The sequence below is a fragment of the Natrix helvetica genome, assembly GCF_964273705.1.
Source record: "Natrix helvetica genome assembly, chromosome: 10".
NCBI lineage: Eukaryota > Metazoa > Chordata > Lepidosauria > Squamata > Natricidae > Natrix > Natrix helvetica.
Genome location: NC_138561.1, coordinates 23,410,961 through 23,433,336, shown reverse-complemented (window position 1 = coordinate 23,433,336; position 22,376 = coordinate 23,410,961). Strand labels below are relative to the sequence as shown.

Below are 22,376 nucleotides of genomic sequence, written 5' to 3'. Positions count from 1 at the left end.
CTGCTCCGTCTCCTCCTCGTTTCGGCCCGGGACTACTTACCGCTAGCAGCCCGGAGGGGCCCCCGGCGGCTTCAGCGGAGCCCACGGGGAGAAAGCCCAGCCCCCGGGGCCCGGCTTGGCTAAGCGGAGGCTGTCACAAGTGTCCGCGGCTCGGTGCCAGCGCTCTTTTGCCGCAACTGCTGGCACAGCGGCGGCTTCGGCTGCAGGGGACCCGGAGCAAGAATATCTGCGGGGCTTTTTACAGCGGCCGCCGCCGTGTCCCTTTTGATTGGTGGCTTCAGAAACAGCCGGGACCCTCAAGCCAAAGCAACCCCGAGGGACGACCCTGGTCGGGCGCGAAGGAAACTTGTGGCCACCCTACCCCCCCAGCACTTCTGCCCCTTACCTTGCAGGAGCTCGCCTCCAAAGCCAACGAGCCCCTTGGCTGCTTCTCCCCCGCCCAGAAACTGTCAGCTCTGAGGAGATTCCTATAAGCCAATTCTTTGAGAATTGCTGTAGCCATTTTTTAAGTCCCGATGAAGCTCCAACTGATAGCTGGGAAGATGTAGTAGCTGCTGAGCAGAGGCAGAAGAGCTTGAGCGGTCAAAAGATCGGCAATCCTCTACCCTTCTGGGGAGACCATGTGCCTGTGTTTTTCGCCTCATGTCTAGGTGAGCACATAAGATTGCCTAAGATTATTAAGGGCCAATTTTGTCCAAGAAAGATTGTCCTGAGGCTGCTGCATTTAGCACTGAGCATCTGCCACTCACCAGCTTCTTTGCAGAGCCCTGTGAAGATGAGATTGGCCCTTAGTCAAAAGGAGAGTCCCCTTCAGCTCAGTCTGCATCGAACCTATAGCACAAGTTATTACAAGATCTGAGAATTTGGTTTATAATTGTGCTATATATTTATACTTTATAAGGCACAAAAGCTGGACAAAGTCTTAGATGTGAGATCCAGTTGTGGCCTCCTGGACTTTCTGATCTAATTTCTCCTTTTCTGTTCTATTTATAAATAAAAACTAAGTGACAAAATAATTTCTTTCAAGCTTGTATCAAGTATCTTCAGGAACTCTCAAATCTTTGTTTTGCTGGGATTGCAAAGCTTAATTCCAGTTGCAGCAGGGAGATTCAGACACATCACAGAAAGATTTAATCAGGTCTCATTACATAGGCAGATGGACTAAATTACCCTTCACATTTGGACATGGCTTTCCTTGTGGCAGCAAAGAATGGTTTTCAGCCACTGGTGGAAGTATTTATTGTACAATTCACCCAACATGCCAGGATTAATCATCAAGCTTGAACCTGCTAAGACAATTTTCTGGACTCTCAGAACATGCTGAACTGCTTGTGGGTTGGTGTGTATATCCACTAAATCACAACCCACTAGCTGTGCTTTTGCCTAGCGTGTACAAAACTCACACCAGCGTCTTAATCTCTCTTGTGTCCTTCCCTTCCAGGCATTTGATTCTCAGTGTAGTCCTTTAGTGCTTTGATCAGGGAGAGCTTAGATCCTACGTTGTGTCACAGAGAGCATGCTATAGCATAACTATGCTACGGGGGAATGAACTTGGGGTTGTTCTCTGAATTTTGAAATAGCACTTGCAGCCCCTCAGAAACACTTAGCAGCCATACTTCCCTCATGCATGCGTACATTCCCTCGTAACTTTACTCATAGGCATACAAAGTGTTGCAGTTGCCTGTGACAGGTGAACCGCACTGTGGCAGATCTTAGCTTACAAGAGAAAATGCTAAGACAATGTGAGGAGAGATGTAGGAGAAAGGGGATGAGCAACATGGAAATTTGGCAGATTACAAGCAGGCAAGAGGACTATCGGTCAATTGCCAAGGACACAAAGTACAGGTAGTCCTTGACTTATGAATACAATTGGATCCAGAATCTTAATTGTTGAGTGAAGCAGTCATTTACGTGAAACACAGTAGGACCGCTTTTTTGTTCTCGGCTCAAGTACAACTGGTACTTTCAGTTGTAGATTTTAAGCAATTTCCTGGGTTGTTAAGTAGACAGAGCAAAGGAGCTGCCTGTTTGGAACCGAAATCCTCTTGAAGGGTGGACTTTTTGCTCTCCAAAGTTTCTGTAGCCCACCAAAGAATTTCAGCTGCTCTCATGCACGGAGGGGAAATTCTTCATTTCAGCTCCATTCCCTGAGCCCTCCAAGAATTTTGGCTCCCTTTAGCCCTCTCACTTGCAATCGTTCCCTGCTGGCTTCTCAACTGACTTTGTGGGGAAGCCAGCAGAAAACACGGCAAAGGGTGATCATTTGATTGTCGGGCCCTTGGCAACTGATCATAAATGTGAACTGGTTGCCAAACACGGGAAATGTGGCTATGTGATGGTTTGGGGACCACGTTTTACCTGGCAGAAGTACATTATAAAACACCCTTTCTGATCATAACTCTGGTTGCTAAATATCCAGGGGTGGGATTCACTTACTTTCCCTATCGGTTCGCAAATGTGAGTGCATGTGCCCCATCCACCCACGTGCTCGGCCTTCCACACATGTACGGCTTGAAAACATGCTTAAATTGGTTCAGGTGAATCGGTACAAACCGGCTGAATACCACCTCTGTAAATGTCCTAAGTCGAGGACCAGCTGCATCCAAACTAGAGTGAGCAGTATACTCTGGTGGGAGTCCTGCCTGATAGCAATTAAGAAAGGAGCAACCAGAATGAAACAGCAGCTCCTCCCAACTACTGCCAGAACTTTGGGAAAATCTTTTTTGAGACTTTTGTTTGAATTGAGTAATAAAAGACTGAGCATAAAGGGCTGAGTGGTAAAAATATGTATGTGGAAACATCATAAACCTAGAAGGGCGGAGTTGACTCAGAGCAGTAGCCTGTTGGGGAAGGGGTGCAATACTATCACCCTGGTTGATCAACAAACTGTATTGTGTACAGATTTGCTACGCCACGGTGCCCAGTTCTTGGAAAACAAAGACCCCTCATACTTACTAGAAGCACGTCCATCGCTTTTTCTGCAAAGCAGGCAGGGATCCAGGATAAGAATACAAAAGACTCCTTTATAAACACGTCTCTTAGTCTTTCACTTCTGCGTTAGGACTAGTTCTTGTGAAATCTTGCTGAACTTTTGGATCACTGCATTCCCTATTTGGGACATGAAGTTCCATACCAGTTATTAAAAGCAGGACATCTCATTAAACCAGATGGTCTTTATTTCAGTGCCAGTATTACAGATACAACACAAATGTCCCAGAAGAACAAATTCAAATGGAACCCAGGACTGACAGACTCAGGAAATGAAAAGGGGGGGGGGAGGGGGACGGAACGGGGAAGCAGCTTTGCAGTGGAATCTTGAGACGAGTCTTTCTGCAGCTAATGGGCCCCCCCTCCATCTCTAAGACGTTTGCCCAGGAACACACTCTTCCTTTCTACTCATCCTACCACAGCTGACAGCCAAGGAACAGACAAAAGGAGGTCCGAGATTTGGGATGGGGCACATTGAAAACCGACTTGCTAGAGCAGTCAGTCTTGTCCATCATGATGCTTCTTCAAAGAGGCACTGGCCCAAAATGGGCTTGGCTTCACTGCCCAATGTCCTGCCAAATCCTCTAAGCAGCGTTTCTGTCCAGAACAGCAGATCCATACAGGGCTCAAATCACTGCTCACCAAGGATGCAGTCATGTGTAGAAAAGGGCTCCAACATCAGGGGAACCCAAGGAGAAAAGAAGGGCACCAGCTTCATTGAACAAAAGCGTCTAAAGATGGTAACCCAGTAAGAAGGAGCCAAGCCAAACCCAAACCCATCTCACCCACCCATCTGCTGGACACAAGGCGGCAATAGCAGCAGCAGCCCCCTTCTCAGGGGAGGGGGGAGAGAGCACATGTCCCAATGTGCTCCCCCTTCTCCAAACAAGGGAACGTGGTGTCTGTGGTGGATGGGGAAGTTCAGCAGTTCAGGAGGGGGAAGAGAGAGTGCGCAAGGTTCGAAAGAGAGATGCTTCAGGATGAGCAAGGCCAGTGCTCCTCGTCCTCTGCAGCAGCAGCAGCTCCTCCAGCCACGGGGAGGCTGGGGAACCTCTGGAGTCACAGGCTCTGCCCAACATTCCTTTGGCCAACCAGGTAGGGTGAGGAGAGCAGAGCTCACTGCCAGGACTGCGGGGGGAAAGAGTTGACCTCTGCCAGGTCCTGCATTGCTGAGCCCTTGTGGTTGTATGTCAGCTTGATCCGCATGCGGAGCTGTTGCTGCAAAAAACCAGGGAGGTGAAAACTGGGCAGGGGGTGGAGAGGAGGCAATGTCCCCGCCCTGGCCAGATAAGATACCAAGAGAGGAGTCAAGCGAAGAAGGAGCAAAAGCCACACCTTCCTTTGCCCAAGGCTCTCTTGCTTCCTTTGGGCCTCCCTTGGTAACGGTCACCCGAAGGGAGGCTGGAGAACTGCCTAACTTGTTTACCTTTTGCGGATTCAGGACTTTGATGACTTGTGTGATGGTCCCTGTGTTAAATGCTGGGATGCTGCTGCTGCTCGGAGACAGGAGCTGCAGCTGGAATGTCTAGAGGGGAACAAATAAGGGAGCCAGGCTGATTTCCTGGCAATCCCAAGCAAGCCCTCACACAAAAATTCTGATGGCCAAACCCCATCTTAGGTTAGCCTAAGACCTGACCCACCTTTGGTACCGCAGCCTGGAAAACAAAATCTGTCATGTCCACCTCAGTGCTGTTGGAGGCCTGTATGGTGATGACGGTGACACTGGGGTTGGTGTTGGAGCGCTCAAAAGCAAAATCAATGTTCAGCCCGTTCTTGTTGTAGGCTGTGATTGGAGGAATGCCTGTGGAGAAGCAGCACTGCTGAAGTCCTGAGGCCGCCTGCAACCTCCCTTACTTAGCTCAGATTCCAACACCCTCACAGGCGGGGATGTGAGGAACCACGCTGCAGGGGAATGCCTGGCTTTTGGTTTCATTCTCCTTTTAATTCCGGAGTAGTGTCCTGGCAACTGCCTGGACCGGTCCCTGCGGTTTTCTTGGCAAGGTCTTTGGAAGGGGCTGGCCCAAGGCCACCCAGCTGGCGTTGTACCTAAGGTGGAACTAGATTTCACAGACTCCTGTTTCTAGTCTTATACCTTCACCGTGGTACCATGCTGGCTCTAGAAAACCAGGCTATGGTAATCAATATTACACCACAACCCCACAAGAAGTTGGCCTGTTTGCTAGAGTAGGTTTCATCAGCAATACTCTTTTGTTTTTGATTGGGGTTCTCAGTCATCTTGGGAAATATCTTCAATAGAAATGAACTGGGTATGTTAGCAATCTCTTTCCATATGTCAGCCTAGCTGCTCATGTCCAGAGCATTCTACATTCTCACCAGAAGGTATATCATTGAAGATGGGTGGTGAAGAAAGTCCATCCAACAGAAATGGAGGCTGTGGTATCTGTGGGGCAGGAGCTGGAGGACCTGCAAAAGCAACACACAGAAAGCCCTATGGCTCCCCAAAATTGGGCTTCCCACCATTTGATTTTTCTCCCACCTGAATACAGGATTTCACCTGTTGTTGGATTGAGATCCCCAAGGAGGTCCAGCAGCTCCCCACCAGCAGAGGCTGCCTTGCTGGAAGGGGCCATTGATATGACAGGAGTGATGTCATTGCTTCCCAAAAGATCCAGCAGGTCGTTGGCCTAACGCAAAACATAGAGACAGCCCATTAATCTATCTAGACAAAAGAACATGCAACTCAGAAGAAAACACCCAGGGAAGCAGCTAAGCAGGGGAATTTCTGAAGAGGAGTAGCAAGAAAACCAACTGATCATATGGTAGTTTAAGTCACTCTTGCAGCCACTCTTGTTGAGAGCATGAATGCCACAAAACATTCATTTTTCTTACCTGGCTGGCTGGTGGCAGGCTGGTCAGAGGCGGCTTGGTCTCCAAGACTGTTGGCTCTGCTTCCCCATTGGGCTGAGTAACATCTGTAGGACCGTTAGTTGCCAATTTCTCCAAAACTGGCATACGTTCAAGCAGAGCTGACCTGCAATGGAGCAAGGTAATCAAATCCTATGGTTTTATTCACATGGAGAACTGGGATAGAAGGCAATTGACCCTGTTGCAGAATGTCTCTCTGAGAAAGGAACAGGAATGGCCCTAGCAGAGGCACATCATCAGATAAGCTCTTTCAGCTAGTAGTATGCTCTTGTCGTGTGTCTTTAGGACATAGCAAAGAGATCAATAATAGGGGTTTTCTGTTAGACACAACATAGTGCACAAGAACAGTGTTACTTTATCTGGTCTTAGGGTATATTAGGCTACGTGAGCTCAGCCAGATGTAGTTTTGCGAAGAATTTAGGAAGTGGCCAGTGACAACTGATACACTTCAAGAGATGCATGATAAGTATTCTTAAATTTCAGAAGGGTTTCTTAGATAATCTTATGTTGTGTACTACTATCTGCCCATACTGGAAATGTGACTTCTAAACTAATTAGAAGACAATAACTATCCTCCAGAAAAGTATTTGCTCTTCAATAGAGCCGCTCATTATTTCAGGACAATAGCAGGATACCTGACTGAGCAAAGACAAGAGCTGTGATATCAAGCCTATTTTTCAGCAGGAGTCCCTCTTCAGTCTCGCCACGTGTATCTCAAGGTGCCCCATTGGACAATGGAGAGTTTGGAAAGGCAACAGGACCACCAGTCCTGGGCCTCCAGCACTCACCTCATGTGGTCATACTTTTTGAATAAGGCATTGTACTCCACTGCCCTCTGCTGGAGCTCCACATCAATGCTGCTGCCATATATAGAGACCACCTTCTTAATGCGACTGCAGAGAGAGAAAGGGAAGAAATGGTGGAGGCAGCAAAAAGCTTACTTTAGCAGGACTGCCAGTCCCAAGCCTTTTGCTACAGCAGGTTCGAGACACAACTCTACCATGGCCCTGGGGGCACCGAATGGATTGCCCATGGAAACATCTGACCTCTGTCACAAAGCTTTCTTCTGAGGTTCAAGAGAGAACTCCGCGCTGAAGACTCCTCTTCCGAATGCCAGCCTCCTGGAGAGTTTGGCTCTTCCCAGAAGCTTTTAAGCAGAGCACTAGAGACCCAGCTGCAAAGGCAAACCTCTTCCATACCCCAGAGGACTCACTTGACTGTGCAAGTGAACCGCGTTGAGAGTTTCATGATGGCGGTGAGGGCGTAGCCCCGTGTGACTGATGCCGTCAAGTTGGAGACAAGGATACTTTCCAGAACATCAAGGACTTCCTCCTCTGTGACCTGGGCAAAGGTTTGGACAGGGGTAAGGAACCAGGGAAAGCAGCCGCCTGGCCAAAAGCTCACGCTTCAGAAACCACAACCATCCTCTTCCCTTCTCCAGTCAACAAACCTGGATTGGCTCTTCCTCCTCACACTGACCGGATACCAAGAGATCTCCATATTCACCAATGCACCAGGAAGCCACCTGTACCAGGGGTTGCTAGCAGAGGAGAAGGAAAGGTGACACTTGACAGTTCGGCCATGTTGCCTACCTGGAAACAACAAAGAGTGTTCCCGCCCACCCCCTCACAGGACTTACTTGGGAATAATCTCCCAGAATGGCTTTGTAGAGTTTCTGTACAGTGTAGGCATGCATCTCCATGCTGTTGGTAATGAGCTGGATAAGGTTGGGCACAGCATCATCACGAACGTAGCTCCCTGCCTGGAGTGGGTGGGGCGAAATGACAGTATCACACGTTAGCCGTGGTTTGGCAGTTAGAAAGAGGTTTCTATTGGGGAAGCTACAGATGTTGGAAATTACATACCCAAGTTGGGAAGAGGGGCGATGTATATAAATATATATAAAGTTCAACTTTATAAGTCAGTTACAATCAGACTGATTCCAGGTGGTCAGCTAAAAGTGATTAAACTGATAAAATAAAATGCTATACCAGTATAATAGTTTGCAAAATTCTATAGTCCAACTCTCCTCGAAACACCTCAGTCAGTGACTGTTGGAAGTTACGATAGCACTGAACAAATGGGGGTTATGACCAGTCCTCAGAATTCTGTCCATTCCAACAGTCTCTCATATGCCCAATCAAGATCTTGGCACTTGGCAATTCATTTGCACTCCTCACTGGTTGCTACACCCTGGTTGCTATTTGTGACCTTCCCTGCCAGCACCCAGAGAAAGTCAGTGGCAGAGCCAGCAGGGAAGGCCACAAGCCTCCCTATCTTCTCCTCTCATGCACAAGGGTCCACAACCCCCTTTCCGTAGACCTCTACCAGGCTGCGACCCATAGAGTGTTTCATTTGAGCATGCAGAGAGGGTTAGGGTTAGGCCTCTGCCAGCCAGTGGATCCAGAAAGGTTGGGGAGCAGTGCCATAGCAGTCCTGCACACCCCCTCCAACCTTCATTGCACCTCCCAAATCTATGCCTCTCACACGTGCTCCTGCACCCTGCAGCCCCTGCCATTTCCTCCCCCCTTGCATAATTTAGCAATGGAAATTCCATTCTCAAGTGCTGTTGTCAAAGACTATGGTGACCCTCAGAAAAAGTGTTTTCCACTGTACATTGGTAGAATAAGCAGAGAAAAGGCTGAGGGGTTCTTAAGTGGCCTTGCAGTTCCAAGAGGGAGAAAGGGCATCTAAAGAGGTTGACACAGCACAAACTATTTCAAATGGTTTTCAATAATCTGCATTATTTGCAGACGGCTATTGCTAACAAGTATCTATTGAATGTATGAGTTCCCAATGACTGAGCTGTTAACTAATTGTTAAAAACATTTTAAAGAAGAAAACCAATGTGAGTAAAAAGAACAGAGGCAGCAGAGGCTAACAAACCCAGGTGGGAACAAAAAAAAAAAAGGTGGTGGTGGTGGTGGTGTCGTCAATCACACTTGTCAAAGGCCATGTGAGGGGCCAGGCCAGTAGGATGGGCTGTTCAAATCTTGGGGAGAATCTAATTTCCAAGGGTTGCACTGAATCAGAGAAAGCATTGAGATATAGGGCACTATTTAATTGAAAGAAGCGTGTCAACCCTGCCAGATTGAACCACTCAGGCAGATCTAATAGGAGACGAGCAGTCCCTCAAGTAAGGCCCCAGGCCATCATGTAGGGCTCTACGGGCAGCACTTGAATCACACCCAGAAGCAAACTCACAATCAGTGTAACCCCTGTCATTTGTGGCACACCTGGCTAACTGGCTCCTTCCTGCCCAGATCCAGCAAGAGGAGTCCCTGGCCCTCTCAATGCAGCCAGTCCGACTGTGACGAGCAGAGCACGATCCCATTCTGCAGCCACTAAAAAAGGATGCAGAATCCTGAAGAATGCCTGCTGCCTGGCATACATGAAATCAGGGTGAAGCCTCTGTAGAAGCCATACTTACCGTTGTCAAGACGCGCATGATTGTATCTATGTGCCAGCGTTTAGAAGGAGCGTATCTGGAAAATCAACAAACATATGTTCAGAGAGGATCATACGCCGCTATCTGCTCAACAATTTCCAAATTTCCCCACATATTCAGGCACAATACTGGAGGTAATCTGGATTTTGTTGCAGGCATTTGTGAACTGAAGTTAAACCCTGCACTGGGGCAAAAGGGGATTTCTGGGGGAGCAATGGTGGTGATGATGATCCATCATTGTTAGTTCAGTGCTCAATGGCATCTGGGCAATCTTGCAGGAAGCACGGCCTAACAACTTGATTCCAGCACACAAATGTATGCCTTTCCTCCAATGGAGTGCAATTTCCGTAGCTGTTCAAGTCAACACAGCAGCTAAGAGTGGGATGGCAGAGCAAGAAGAGAGTTTCATTGTGAAGGGCAAAGAACCCCATTACTTCCCTTGCTTAGCGCAAAAGTCTCTCCAGTCAACAGCTTCTGATCCAGACACCAGTAAAACCCAAGGTAGCCCTTTTAGGTGAGATAAAGCCTCTTAGACAATCAGTTAGTCAGCAGGCTGTCCCACAACACAGCCTCAAAACCAGGCAAGTCCAAACTGCGGCCCTGGACAGCTAGTACTGCAGCCCCACAAGGTCGTAAACTTTTAACATTATGTGATTTATATACATTAACTATATTATATATGAGGCCCAAGATAATTCCTCTTCACGCAATGTGGTCCAGGCAGGCCACAAGGCTGGACACCCATGCTGTGAATGTTGGTGGCAGAACTAGAATGGGTGGCAAGACTGGTCATAAACAAATCTATGGAAGCTCTTTAAGAAGAAATCTTACTTTTCTGCTGCAAGAAATATTCCTGATGCACAATCAGCCTTGAACTCAGGCTCACAAGAATCCAGAAAATATAGCAACTCTTTCATCATTCCCCGAATGTTGTTCCCATTCACAAGAGCAAAGCTGAGTTCCATTGCGCGCCTGGGAAAGGTGAAGGAGGAAAGGGATTCATTAGCCATACGGTATCATCAGCAAATGACACCGAACTTCAACAGATGCAGAAAGAGTATTTCTGGGGTCACAGGTTTGCTTGCTGACGTGTGTCTACCAAGTCATTCTCAAGTGTCCTACATCTGCATGAATCAAGAGGCCAAATTTCTTAGCACTGTCAGATTGTTTCCTCGCCAATGAAATTATCAAATTTTGAATAGGTCTCAACCCAGAAAGAACCCTCCCTGTCCTCCAATGGCTAAGCGCAATCAACCAGGTGTGCATTTCAATTCCCAGTTCTGATAATTTCCTAAACTTTGAGATCATCTCCAAGGCAATAATGACTAGCAACCTCTGACATTTCAATATTTGAACAACAGTGATTTGCTAGGATAGCTTAATGAACTTGCATTAACTGAAACATTAAGAGATCTGTTAAAACTGCAGCAGATAACCATTCTTTTTTACATTTGTTCAATAACAGCATGGCAAGACAAATTGCTAGGCAGCCTTTATTTCTTCTGACATCTTAAATTTCTATCTACAATTTATTAAATCTGTCCCAAAACTGACTCAAAATTCCACAAAGCTGAAATTCTGTAGGAGGCAGATCTCTTTTTGATGCAAATGTAATATCCTCAATGCTAGAAAGGATGAAAAAGATATCAGTGAATAAGACCTAACCTGAAAATTACTGATGCGTCTTAAAAGTGCAAAAATTTCTATTTATCAATTGTGGGACTGCATTTTAAAACTGTGGGTAGCATCTGTAAAATGCTGTGAGATTTGAAAAATTAAATTTTATAGCCTCTGCCTCACGTACCCCTGCTGGCTTTTACAACTCTACCCCGCCTTTCAAATCTGATAAGTTTTTCAATGAATATTTAGTTCTCAACCTCAAAACATTTAAACAGTAAGCAAAACTGCAAGCTATTTTTAGGGCACATAATTATTTTTTTTCTCCAGAGCAAAGGACAAAAAAGTTTATTATAATGGGTAGATTATTCCAAAGATCTCCAGGATGCTGAGATTAACATCTTGACACAAAAAGCAGGCAGAATCTTACAGAAACCACCCTTGGGAAAACAACACTTTGGATATAGTACTTGGCTCTCAGGGAAAGACTAGCTAAAAAAGAAAAAAAGGCAGAAGAAACACAGGGCAGCTAAAAGGTAATCTGTGATCACAGCCTGGCCTTCTCTTGCAGCTTCATTCACCGTTTGATGGAGACATCTAGATCCTTTAAGCAATCCACAATGGTGCTCCGGTGTCTCTGGACAGCATTGTGGTCAGTCTGCACAGTTTTTAACAAGGACGTCAAGGCTACATATCTGAGAAACAAGAAACAAATACTTTAGATGATGGTGGCTGCTCTGTACTGTAGCACACTGAAGAGAGCAAAGGGGCAGTCAAGTCTACTCAAAGCTCCCAGAATCAATTTTGGCCAGTTAAGCAATAAAAATATCTCATTGTGACAAAAGGACCTAGATTGAACTACTGTATTGGAGTGAGCAAAAACCATGTTCCTGGCCACACTTAAGAGATGCCTGGTGCTGGCCAGAATGTCAGGTCAGTTCCAATCATAACATGCATTGATAGGCTTACCTTATATTCTTGTCATTATTGAGTAAAAACCGACCAAGAATGTTAATGGCCAGAACCTGCAGAGATAGAGATAGATAAGGTCACAAAGAACCTCTTTGTCAGAATTTTCTGTTCTCCAACAGAAAATGTCGGGCGGGGGTGGGTGGGTGGGGGGCAGAGTGGGAGTAGCAAGGCAAGACATTGGTCAATCAAGGAACGAAAGCAGATAGCTAAATCCCACTGGTGCCCCAATCAGACTTTTCCCTCTGAAAAGTTCTGGTGCTCCTGAGGAAGCCTGGAAAAACGATGCTCCAATGTGGTAGCCATTTTTCCTTGTGGACCCACAAAGCCAAAGTGACGTACTCTCAAGCCGCTCTCAGACTTTATGTCCATGATAGTTAAGACGGTTTCATAAAGAATGGCATTTCCCACATTTTTGCTTGTTTCCGTGTTTGTGGCCACCTGGAATACAGAGGATGGTTTACAATTTTCTGGTTTCCAGTCCAAGACTTCCCAACCACCTGCTCACAATCCTCTCACCTGTGCAAGAATGTCATTCATTGCTTCACTGGAGTCATCATCATTTCGGCCCAGAATTCTCAGCAACCGCAGGATTCGAACCTAGAAAAGATTACATTTGTTGTTTCAGGTTCCTGAAGATGCCTTACACACCAAGCCAATTCTGCTCCCTGCCTTCAAAACAACTAACCTGCAGAAAGGGGTCACTGATACCCGAAACATCGTGCTCCGGAGAATAGCCTGACATAATAAGGTTTTTCAGAATGCGAACAAGCTGAGGTACAAGCTGAAAAGAACAGACATCAAGAGTTGGATTTTAGATTCTACGGCCTGTGGTTCTATTTGACAAATCTCTCACAAAGAAAAACCTCTTTGCTTAGCTTCTCCCCAGCATATTTAACCATTAGGGTTGTTTTTTAAGGCAATATTGTCGGATGGCAGCAGTCCTATATCTCAGCACAGAAACTAAAAAAGACAGCAATTGAAGTACGTAAAGTGGTGGGGTGGGGTGGGGTATCATCATAAGACTGATGACAAAAATCTTTGAATAGGCTCAAGTGGCTCCTATTATTAGGAGCCCACTGAATTCAACCCTGAAATGTTTGGAACCCAGCCCATCCTTCTCTCTGCCTCTTTTCTCACTACGCACGTCCTATGAAAAGACACCAGAAAAAGGGTAGCAAAGTGTTGTGGTTATAGCAATGCAAGTCTCTCCAAGTCTAGGCTAGCAGGGTTAATCCAGCAGAGAGGAGGAAGAGCATTGGCCTATACAGACTACAGCAAAGCATGCAATGCGCTGGGGGTGGGGTGGGGCGGAAGCAGGGAATTGGGAGCACCTTCTTACCTTTTCATTCTAACCCACCAGAGCAGGATTCCAAGCAGAGAAAGGGGACAAAAGAGATGAAGGTAAGTACTGTGCAGAGAAGACTCAGCTTGCAGCATCAACCACCATCACCAACCTACTCAGGCAGCCAGGACACTCGGGTTCTCCTCTCCCAACCACAGCCTTCCCCAAGGGACAATGGCGTCTTCCCTTTGCATCCACTGGGGCCAGGCAAACGCGCCAACCTCAGGGCTAAGCGACAGAAGCAGCGGCAGAAGCAGCTCCTGCCTTGGTATACATCACTTTCAGTTACATCTGATAGACCATTTGTTCATAAAACAGAACAAGCCAAAGATATTCTAACAGGCGGAAAGGGGAGCCACTTATTGTGGGTGTGTCTACAGGGCATGAAATACACATCCTGTCCCACACCCAGGGACCATCTTGCCACAACCAGGACCAGAAGCTTATTCTTCTTGCTCAAAGGGCAAGAACAGGAACCCAACTGCACAAAACTCTCACACAGTCTCACCTTTCTGAAGTGGGCAAGCATGTCTGGACTTCTTTCACACATTTCAGTGAGGAGGACAACAGAAGTGTGCAGGACACCTGTGTGAAAGAGCACATGAACCCACATTTTATGTGGCAATTGCAGCACAATGTTATGGAAATATGCTGTGGTTAAAAAGAATTATTACCATGGTTCTTCTCATTCAGCAGGTTTTTTGTGGCTGGCAAAAACATCTCCATCAGCTCAGGCACTTTCCTGATGACATGAACCGCACATAGGGCTGCCTGTAAATGAACCAGTGCATTTTAAGTACCTTTTCAGTACTCCCCAAAGAAGGCTATTTTATTTGAATTTTATTCAAGTTCTAGAATTTACAAAATTGGGCAGAAACGTTTGAAGCCTGCGAGAATAGGAGATAGACTATAGACCAAGAGAAAGGCAACAAGTAGGACAATGCTCCCATAACTACAGCTTCCTTTCTGACAGCTGAAATGAAGTAAGCCAAAGTCTTCATGTAAAGAAAGACTATTTCACCAGCCACTAATGGCAGAAAAACGCCACAGTTTCTCAACGAGGTACCTTTTTCCTCAGGTAGGAGTTAGACGTCTTCAGAAGCTTCTCCACCTCCCCAGCAAGGTCCCGGCACATTTCAGAAGAGCCCATGCAGCCCAAGGTGCAAAGTGCCAAGCCCTGCACATACTGTGTGCTGTGATTAAGGTCACTGCAGGTGGAGAAAGCAACGGGTCAAGGAAGTACCAGAAAGAGGCCAGGAACTGCATCAGATGTTGTTTCTGGACAGCCAAACTCAACTGTGTGTGCATTGCAAATGAAATAGTTTCTCAACCAACAGAGAGTTAAAGTCTCTGGAAGCCTCGGTCAAGAATCACTAGTTTGACTGCCAAGCTACCTCGTGCACATAATGATATGCCAGGCGCCTACATGTCGCAGGTGGGAAGTTTGTACTCTGTCCCAGCTCATCTCAACTATCTGGCTGTCTCTTACATTCTATGCAGTTACGCTTCTTTTTCTGTCTGAGGTAGAAGAACACAAACTGCTCAGAATCAAGTCCCAAGAACTAGATCAAGATTTCTTACTTCCACCCTCAGTCCCAGGAAAGCAAGCAGCCTTACTTCTTGATGCAATTGGTCATGAGGAGATGAACATCCTGCCTCTCATCCAGGAGTAACATGGCTCCAAGATATCCAATGCGCTTGTCTGTGAATTTCTGAGAGGCAATCAGCTTTAGGCACTCCAGCTGCAAGGAAAACAGTGGAAGCCCGTTTAAGCTTTAGCATTTTTATTACAGAAAGATCTTTGCATGGCCAAAGTAATCCCTGCCCAAAAATTCAAGGCTGTGAATAAACTTGGAGAACGTTGGCTGCTTGATACTCTTGTGTTTCCAATGCCCAGATCAGCCTTGGCTGCTACTGGAGAAATAAAATCTGTGTCTACAGGGCAGCAAGGACCAAAAATCAACATTTCCCCTTAGAAAAATATAATGTGTCAATTGGACTGCAAATGAATGGAAATGCCCAAGGCATCTCCAATTCCACATGCTCCTCCCTTGCCTTGGCAAGCCAATAAAAAGATTGTAGATTCCTACAGTATTGATGTATGCATATAGGTATAATATGGTCACCTCTCTCACATGGAGATCCCAGGCAGCTAACATTCAATAAAAACATAATTTAAACTGAACAAGTGCCAGGCCAACCAATGGTAATCTTCTAGCTAAACCCGCATTCTAGAGCAAATAGTTTATAACATTGCAAAAAGTTTACTTTTATTAGTTTTCAAAACACAACTACAAAATAGAAAAACCAAGCATGGATGTCAAATCCCCCATGCCCCCCCCCAAAAAAACCCACAGGATATAAGAAAAGCGGTTGTCAAGCAAAGAAAAAGTAAAACCTATCACGTAGCATAATGATTATATCCACATCAAGATTAATAAGTCAGAAATCTGAATTACCCATGCTGCCCTTGGGCTCACAGGATCTCAATATTTTTAAAGCACTTAGAAAGCCATCTCAAAAGAGGATTTGGAGAAATTAAATGAGAAAGCTTTAAGTTACCTTAATTGCATACTGATGTGGTTTTGGCATAACTGAGGCTGACAGGAGTAAACAGGTGTGGTTTAAAGGCCTAGTGTGCAGCCTCAACGCCGGTTGTCTCTATCTGTATAGGCTGCTGCTATAGAAGTATTGCAAAGGTAGGTTCAAAACTGCTCCATTAGTAGTTTTCAAGGAGCAACCACACCAATCAGACAATAGGAAAATAATACACCGGGGTGTGTGTGCGTGGATTATGTAATGATGGATGTCGTCTGCAGCTACCTCTGCTACCCCGTTATAGAAATTGCAGACCAGTTTCAATGTGCTTGATAAATTCTGCAGAATGGTATGGCATGAGGAATAGGTAAAGGTGCATCATCTCACATCTGGGGGTAGGAGAGGTGACCTATTTGTTCCAAGTCAGATCAAAGCTGACTTAATACCTGAAATCTTATTTGGAAAACACCAACCTGGGGAAGGGCCTTTTGCCTAAATAATACCCATTATCCTATTTTTTCTGAAATAACAAGGGCTGCCATGAAACAAAATCCATTCCGCTGTATAATGTGGAGAAATACTTTTTGGCCATCAATGGAAACTGAGAACCTCTTCCTCTAATATCTCTTTCCTGCAGGAGTTTTCAGAAGTTTTCTCCCACATTCAAAAGGGTAAAAACTGTAAGGTACTGTGAGTGCTTGCTTGTTTAACATTTCAAAAGAAGGTGGCTCACCTGTCCAAAGTGGGCAGGATAGCCCAACATGTGCATGTACAGCAATTTAGCTACATTCCGGCAGCGATATGTGTTGTCCTCTTCTCGAAAGGATGATCGGATAGCAGCGCATTCTTTCTGAATCATCTCTCTTTCTTCTGCCTGTGTGCGTGCAGTCCGGATGGTCCGGATCAACTCCCGGAGTCTGATGGGGGCTGGCATCCTCTAATAAATGGAAGATAGATGAAATCAATGGCTGCAGACATATGAGTGTTGCAGAATTTCCCAAGTAACAACCTCTTTGGTAATCTTGTCTCCATTTCCACTATTTCTTATGGTTAATTCAGGGCTGCTATCCTAAGCCAGCAGTCTCAGACTATTCTATAGAGTGAAAGCCATGGATGTGTGAAAATAATAACACTCCTACTACTTACAAAGAATACCCTTCTAGAATTAAAATAGAATGTATCTGTATTTCCTACTTTAAAAAAAGGCAATGCTGTATTCACAGCAGCCCAAATTTGGGTATGTTTGTTCCAGACAGATACAGGTAGTCTTCAGGTTAGGACCACTTGTTCAAATACCAAATTATGACTGATAGTTATTACCAGTGATTGGAGTTGCAGCCATTGCAGGGTCTCTATGATTGTGTCCTTGTGATCTGGGCACTCAGTCCCCAGCTTGCAACTCTCACACCGCAATGTGCTACAATCACCTGATTTCTGATATTCCCTGCTAGCTTCCCAAAAACAAAGTCTATTAGGAAGCTGGCAGGAAGTCCAAAGTCAAGGCCATGTGAGTTTCTTGCTTAACAACCCATGCAATACCTTTGGGATGGCTATTCCAATTTATCTCTTTGTGTTTTTTACAAATTATCTGTGATTTGTCTAGCAATTTCTCTAGATCAATGCCAACCAAACTACAGAATTACAGAAGCCTTGCTTAAAATCTAAAAGAACATCAATACAAGTATAATTTACTCAGTTTCATTTGTTTACTTCATGTTCTCCAAGAATGCTTCTTTACATATATCTGCGTTCTCTCAACACTCTCTGCAATCTCTTCATATGATCAGGATAAACTTATCATGCTGTTTTTTAGTGTGATAAGTCAGAAGACGGTCAGAAGATGGATATGATATCGAAAAACTGTGTTAATTAGCAACCATTCCCTCCCCCAGCTACCAGAAGCAAGCTTTGTTTAGAGTTAGGACTAGCTCTTCCAAACTCTTAAATCTAAGATGACAAATCTAAGATGTATTCCCCATTGTTCGTGGATGGAGCTCTGCTAACCAAAGTCAAAAAAGATTGTTCAAAGACATCTATATTAGGAGTCTTCCAACTATTTTCATTATTTAGATCCAGTGTGTGACTTAGGGAGCCATTCAGAAGCAGCAGCATTATTTAAGATACACCAAGGTGTACTTGGTGTACTTTCAGTAATGCTTCTATAAGATGTAATGGGAATCCTATATACAAATAAGTGATATTAGGGTAGGATTCATGTATCACCCTAAAATATAGCTTCTATGGCTGTGATTTAATTGATCGCACTGAAAGCTAGGGGAATCTAATGGTTAATATATAATCTGAGGGACCCAGATTGCAGGGTAGGGCTGAAGAATTTGTTCAGTATCTGCAGGATAAAATTGCTCAGATCCGGACAGGCTTGGACTCTGACTGGGTAGATTCGGGCGAGCCGACGGGGATGAATCTTGAGGAGACAATCTGGGATGGGTTTGACCCTGTGACCCCTGAAGGCATGGACAGGATTATGGGGAGACTCAGTGCTGCCACTTGTGTGCTGGACTCATGTCCCTCTTGGTTAGTTTCGGCTTCCCGGGAGGTGACACAAGGCTGGCTCCAGGCGATTACCAATGCTTCATTGAGAGAGGGGTTCTTTCCCACCGCCTTGAAGGTGAGGCCCCTCCTTAAGAAGCCTTCCCTGGACCCAGCTTCTTTAGCCAACTATCGTCCGGTCTCCAACCTTCGCTTTGTAGCAAAGGTTGTCGAGAGTGTGGTAGCACGTCAGCTTCCCCAGTACCTGGATGAAGCTGTCTACCTGGATCCGTTTCAGTCGGGTTTCAGGCCCGGGTACAGCACGGAGACGGCATTGGTCGCGTTGGTTGATGATCTCTGGCGGGCCCGGGACAGGGGCTGCTTCTCTGTCCTGGTCCTATTAGACCTCTCGGTGGCTTTCGATACCATCGACCATGGTATCCTACTGCGACGACTCGGGGGGTTGGGAGTGGGGGGCACCGTTTTACGGTGGTTCTCCTCCTACCTGTCGGATCGGTCGCAGTTTGTGTTGACTGGAGGACAGAGATCGACCCCCAGGCGCGTCACTTGTGGGGTGCCCCAGGGGTCGGTTCTCTCACCCTTCCTGTTCAACATATACATGAAACCGCTGGGCGAGATCATCCGTGGTTTTGGGGTACGGTATCATCAATATGCTGATGATACCCAACTTTTCATCTCTACCCCAAACCACCCAAACGATGCCCTCGACATGGTATCCTGATGCCTGGAGGCTGTGCGGATCTGGATTGGGAGGAACAGGCTCAAGCTCAAGCTCAATCCCTCCAAGACTGAGTGGCTGTGGTTTCCGTCATCCCGATTTGTACATCTTGTTCCATCTTTGACAATAGGGGGAGAAATTTTAGCCCCCTCAGAGAAGGCTCGCAATCTGGGAGTCCTCCTGGATATGCGGCTTAGTTTAGAAGAACACCTGACGGCCGTGACCAGGGGGGGCTTTTACCAGGTTCGCCTGGTACGTCAGTTGCGCCCCTTCCTGGATCGGGATGCTCTGTGCACAGTCACTCATGCCCTCGTCCTTTCTCGCCTGGACTACTGCAATGCTCTCTACATGGGGCTGCCCTTGAAGAGCACCCGGAGGCTTCAGCTGGTCCAGAATGCGGCCGTGCGGGTTATCATAGGGGTACCTAGGTGCTCCCATGTTACACCCCGTTTAGGTGGCCTGCACTGGTTGCCGGTTGTTTTCCGGGTGAGATTCAAGGTATTAATTATGACTTTTAAAGCGCTCCATGGCTTAGGCCCAGGGTACCTGCGAGACCACCTACTGCCACCAGTAGCCTCCCAATGTCCAGTACGATCCCACAGAGTTGGCCTCCTCAGGGTGCCGTCGGCCAGACAGTGTCGGCTGGTGACCCCCAGGGGGAGAGCCTTCTCTGTGGGAGCGCCTTCCCTCTGGAATGAGCTGCCTCCGGAGCTTCGCATAATCCCTGACCTCCGGTCCTTCCGACACCCCCTAAAATGTTGGCTTTTCCAGCAAGCCGGCCTGGCCTGTTAATTTTAACTCATTTTTAAATGTATTGTCTTACAAATTCGGTTTGGTTTTTTTTGATACATATTTAATTTCTTTTTAACTTTTGGGATGTGTGTTTTTCAATGTTGTACGCCGCCCTGAGTCCTTTGGGAGAAGGGTGGCATATAAATCCAATAAAAACAAAAAACAAAACAAAAACAAACAAACAGGTTAAAGTTTTGTATTTCAACCATGGAAGATGGTTGCTTGGGGGAAAGATTAAAAAGAGAGTCCCACATGTACCACCTTGAGCTCACAAAAGAAAAACAGGATACAAAATCAGTCACCAGGATGCTTCACACACTATACTAAGTTATGCTGTGATTTATTTGGTGCTGTAGCATGCTATATACCGTATTCATTAAACCATGGATAAAAACCAGCAATGTACTGTGATGAACTAACCCAGATAGTATTTACAAGATCCATTTTCATAGACACAGGCAAATTTTTCAGATACAAATTCTTTTCAGAGGAGTTTGCTTACAACAAACTTCCCTTTTTGCTCCTGAAAAATATCACACATTCCTAGGAGCTTTTCCCTCCAAATGGAATTTAGAGGTTAGTTTAGGGTTTATTATATTGTATTACATTAAGATTGAGTCAGAGAAGAAAGCAAACTAACAACACTGTAACATAAAGAAAGATGTGTGAAGGAACAAATTAAGATGATCTACTATAGACAATTGTGTAGAACAGGGGTCTCCAACAGTCCAAGTCTGTGGACTGGCACTGGTCTGTGGCATGCCAGAAACTGGTCTGTGCAAACAAGCGAAGCCCCATCCATGGGATGCAGGCAGTAAGCGAAACCCAGTCTGCAGAAAAATCTTTTCCACAGAACCGGTCCCTGATGGCCAAAATGTTGGGGACTGCTGGTAGAGGAGGAAAGATGAAAGCAAGAATTAATGTCTGATTTGCTTAGTAGCACACACTTTCTTCATGACTGTGGGACAAATGCACCTGAGGGGGGAGGCTGTTCCATTATATTGGAGCCAAAACTAAGAACTGCCTCTGCCCCCACCCCCCAATACTTTACCCTCCTATGGGGGGTATGGACATGGATGCACAGGATGGGCTGATTCGAACTGGAGGAGAGTACCTAGAAGGTCCAGACCTTATAGGTTAAGGTCAGTACTTATAATTGGTTCTGGAAACTTCAGACAATATAGTATACCTGCTATCACCTAAGGTGCTGCATTCTAACTCAATTCTTGAATTAAAAGTGGCCTATGTAGAGTGTGCTGTGGTAATAAAAACACAAAATGATATAAGGAAATTGCTGCTTTCCCCAAAAATTGCAACTGAAGGTACCAGCTGGAGGTAGGCAAAAGCTCAGCCAGTCATAGGCCTTTAACAGGAGCTATACATTCAAGAGAATGCTCAAATCATAGATATCTGAGCCCAAGAAGAATCTTAATAGTCAAATATCCAATATTGCAAATAAAATTAAGTTTTGTCATAGGATGCTCCCACATAGCAATATCAACAGAAGTGCTAACCAAAAGCATGGCACAGATTTACCCATGGTCAATAGGCTAATCCTACGAACATTCAATGTCAGAGCTGCACTTAAAAGACCTCCCAATTTCCCTGTTTGTTTCCTTTTATCTTCAAAGGTTTGGAAGGGACCCCTTCCCTTCTCTGGGGGTCCTAGCTTGTCAAATTCGTAGCTAATCAATTGCTCTGAAATGCTTCATGTAGATCTTGGAAAAAAGAATGAGCTGGAAGAAGGCAATCAGAAGGTTGAACCACTTTGACTAACGGAGGGGGGGGGGGGGGGAGAGCCAGAACAGTCAGAACTGTAACTTGCAAAACGGCCACTCAGGTGAACACGATCAAAAAGAAGACAAACTGCTTCTCCTCGGAGAACAATCCCGGGGGCCGGTCCCAATGTCAGAAGTCGCTGATGGCCTCATAGCTATCGGACTATTCTGGAGGAGAGCCGCCCGGCAACGCCGTCGTTCCGGGTTTTCCCGAGCGGGACAGCTAAGGTAGACCTGGGCTGAATCCTCGGGGCCGGGCCGGCTCACCGGGGCACGACGGCCCACGACGATATGAGGGCTGAACCGAGGCCGGGCCCGCGCCTCCCGTGCGGAAAAGGGCCAGGCCAGGCCGCCGGGAAAAGCTCGGCCAGCCGCGAAAGGGGAACTGGAGACGCACCGGCCGCCTTGGGGGGAAACGCTCCGGCCCAGTCCCCCGCCTTTCCCCGAGCGCATACTCACCGGGCAGGGTCCCTGCAGCGATGGCGGCGACAGCGGCAAGAGCCTGGCATCCAAAATGGCGACGGCGGAACCAAAGCACCGATACCGCAGGCGGAGGAATTCTGCGGCCGGCACTTGCTGGCTTACCTCCGTCTGGACGCGGCGACTACTCGCTAAGACTGTTCGGCGGGCAGCCCCCGGGGACGACCCCTTTTCGGAGCCCCGCAACTCCTGCTGCGCGCGCGACAGCGGCACCCGCCCGCAGGACTCGTTTCTCAAGCGGAGGCGTACGAGGTGGGGAACACGAAGACCGCTCCGCGGCAGGCACTGATGACGTCAGACGCCTGC

General features: G+C 46.5%; 1 protein-coding gene across 1 annotated transcript; it reads right to left on the bottom strand.

Annotated features, from left to right (window-relative positions):
* Window positions 1-3,158: 3,158 nt before the first annotated feature.
* On the bottom strand, window positions 3,159-22,208 carry AP1G1 (adaptor related protein complex 1 subunit gamma 1). Its single transcript, XM_081962994.1, has 23 exons — window positions 22,050-22,208; window positions 16,525-16,728; window positions 14,871-14,995; window positions 14,320-14,461; window positions 13,928-14,024; window positions 13,762-13,838; window positions 12,597-12,692; window positions 12,428-12,508; window positions 12,251-12,349; window positions 11,909-11,964; window positions 11,521-11,634; window positions 10,154-10,294; window positions 9,305-9,359; window positions 7,514-7,636; window positions 7,325-7,414; window positions 7,088-7,215; window positions 6,663-6,767; window positions 5,839-5,980; window positions 5,504-5,633; window positions 5,323-5,412; window positions 4,629-4,789; window positions 4,415-4,513; window positions 3,159-4,206 (listed from the first exon to the last, which is right to left on the bottom strand). The coding sequence occupies exons 2-23, from the start codon at window positions 16,723-16,725 to the stop codon at window positions 4,105-4,107; spliced, it is 2,454 nt and encodes an 817-aa protein (XP_081819120.1). The 5' UTR covers window positions 16,726-16,728; window positions 22,050-22,208; the 3' UTR covers window positions 3,159-4,104.
* Window positions 22,209-22,376: the final 168 nt, after the last annotated feature.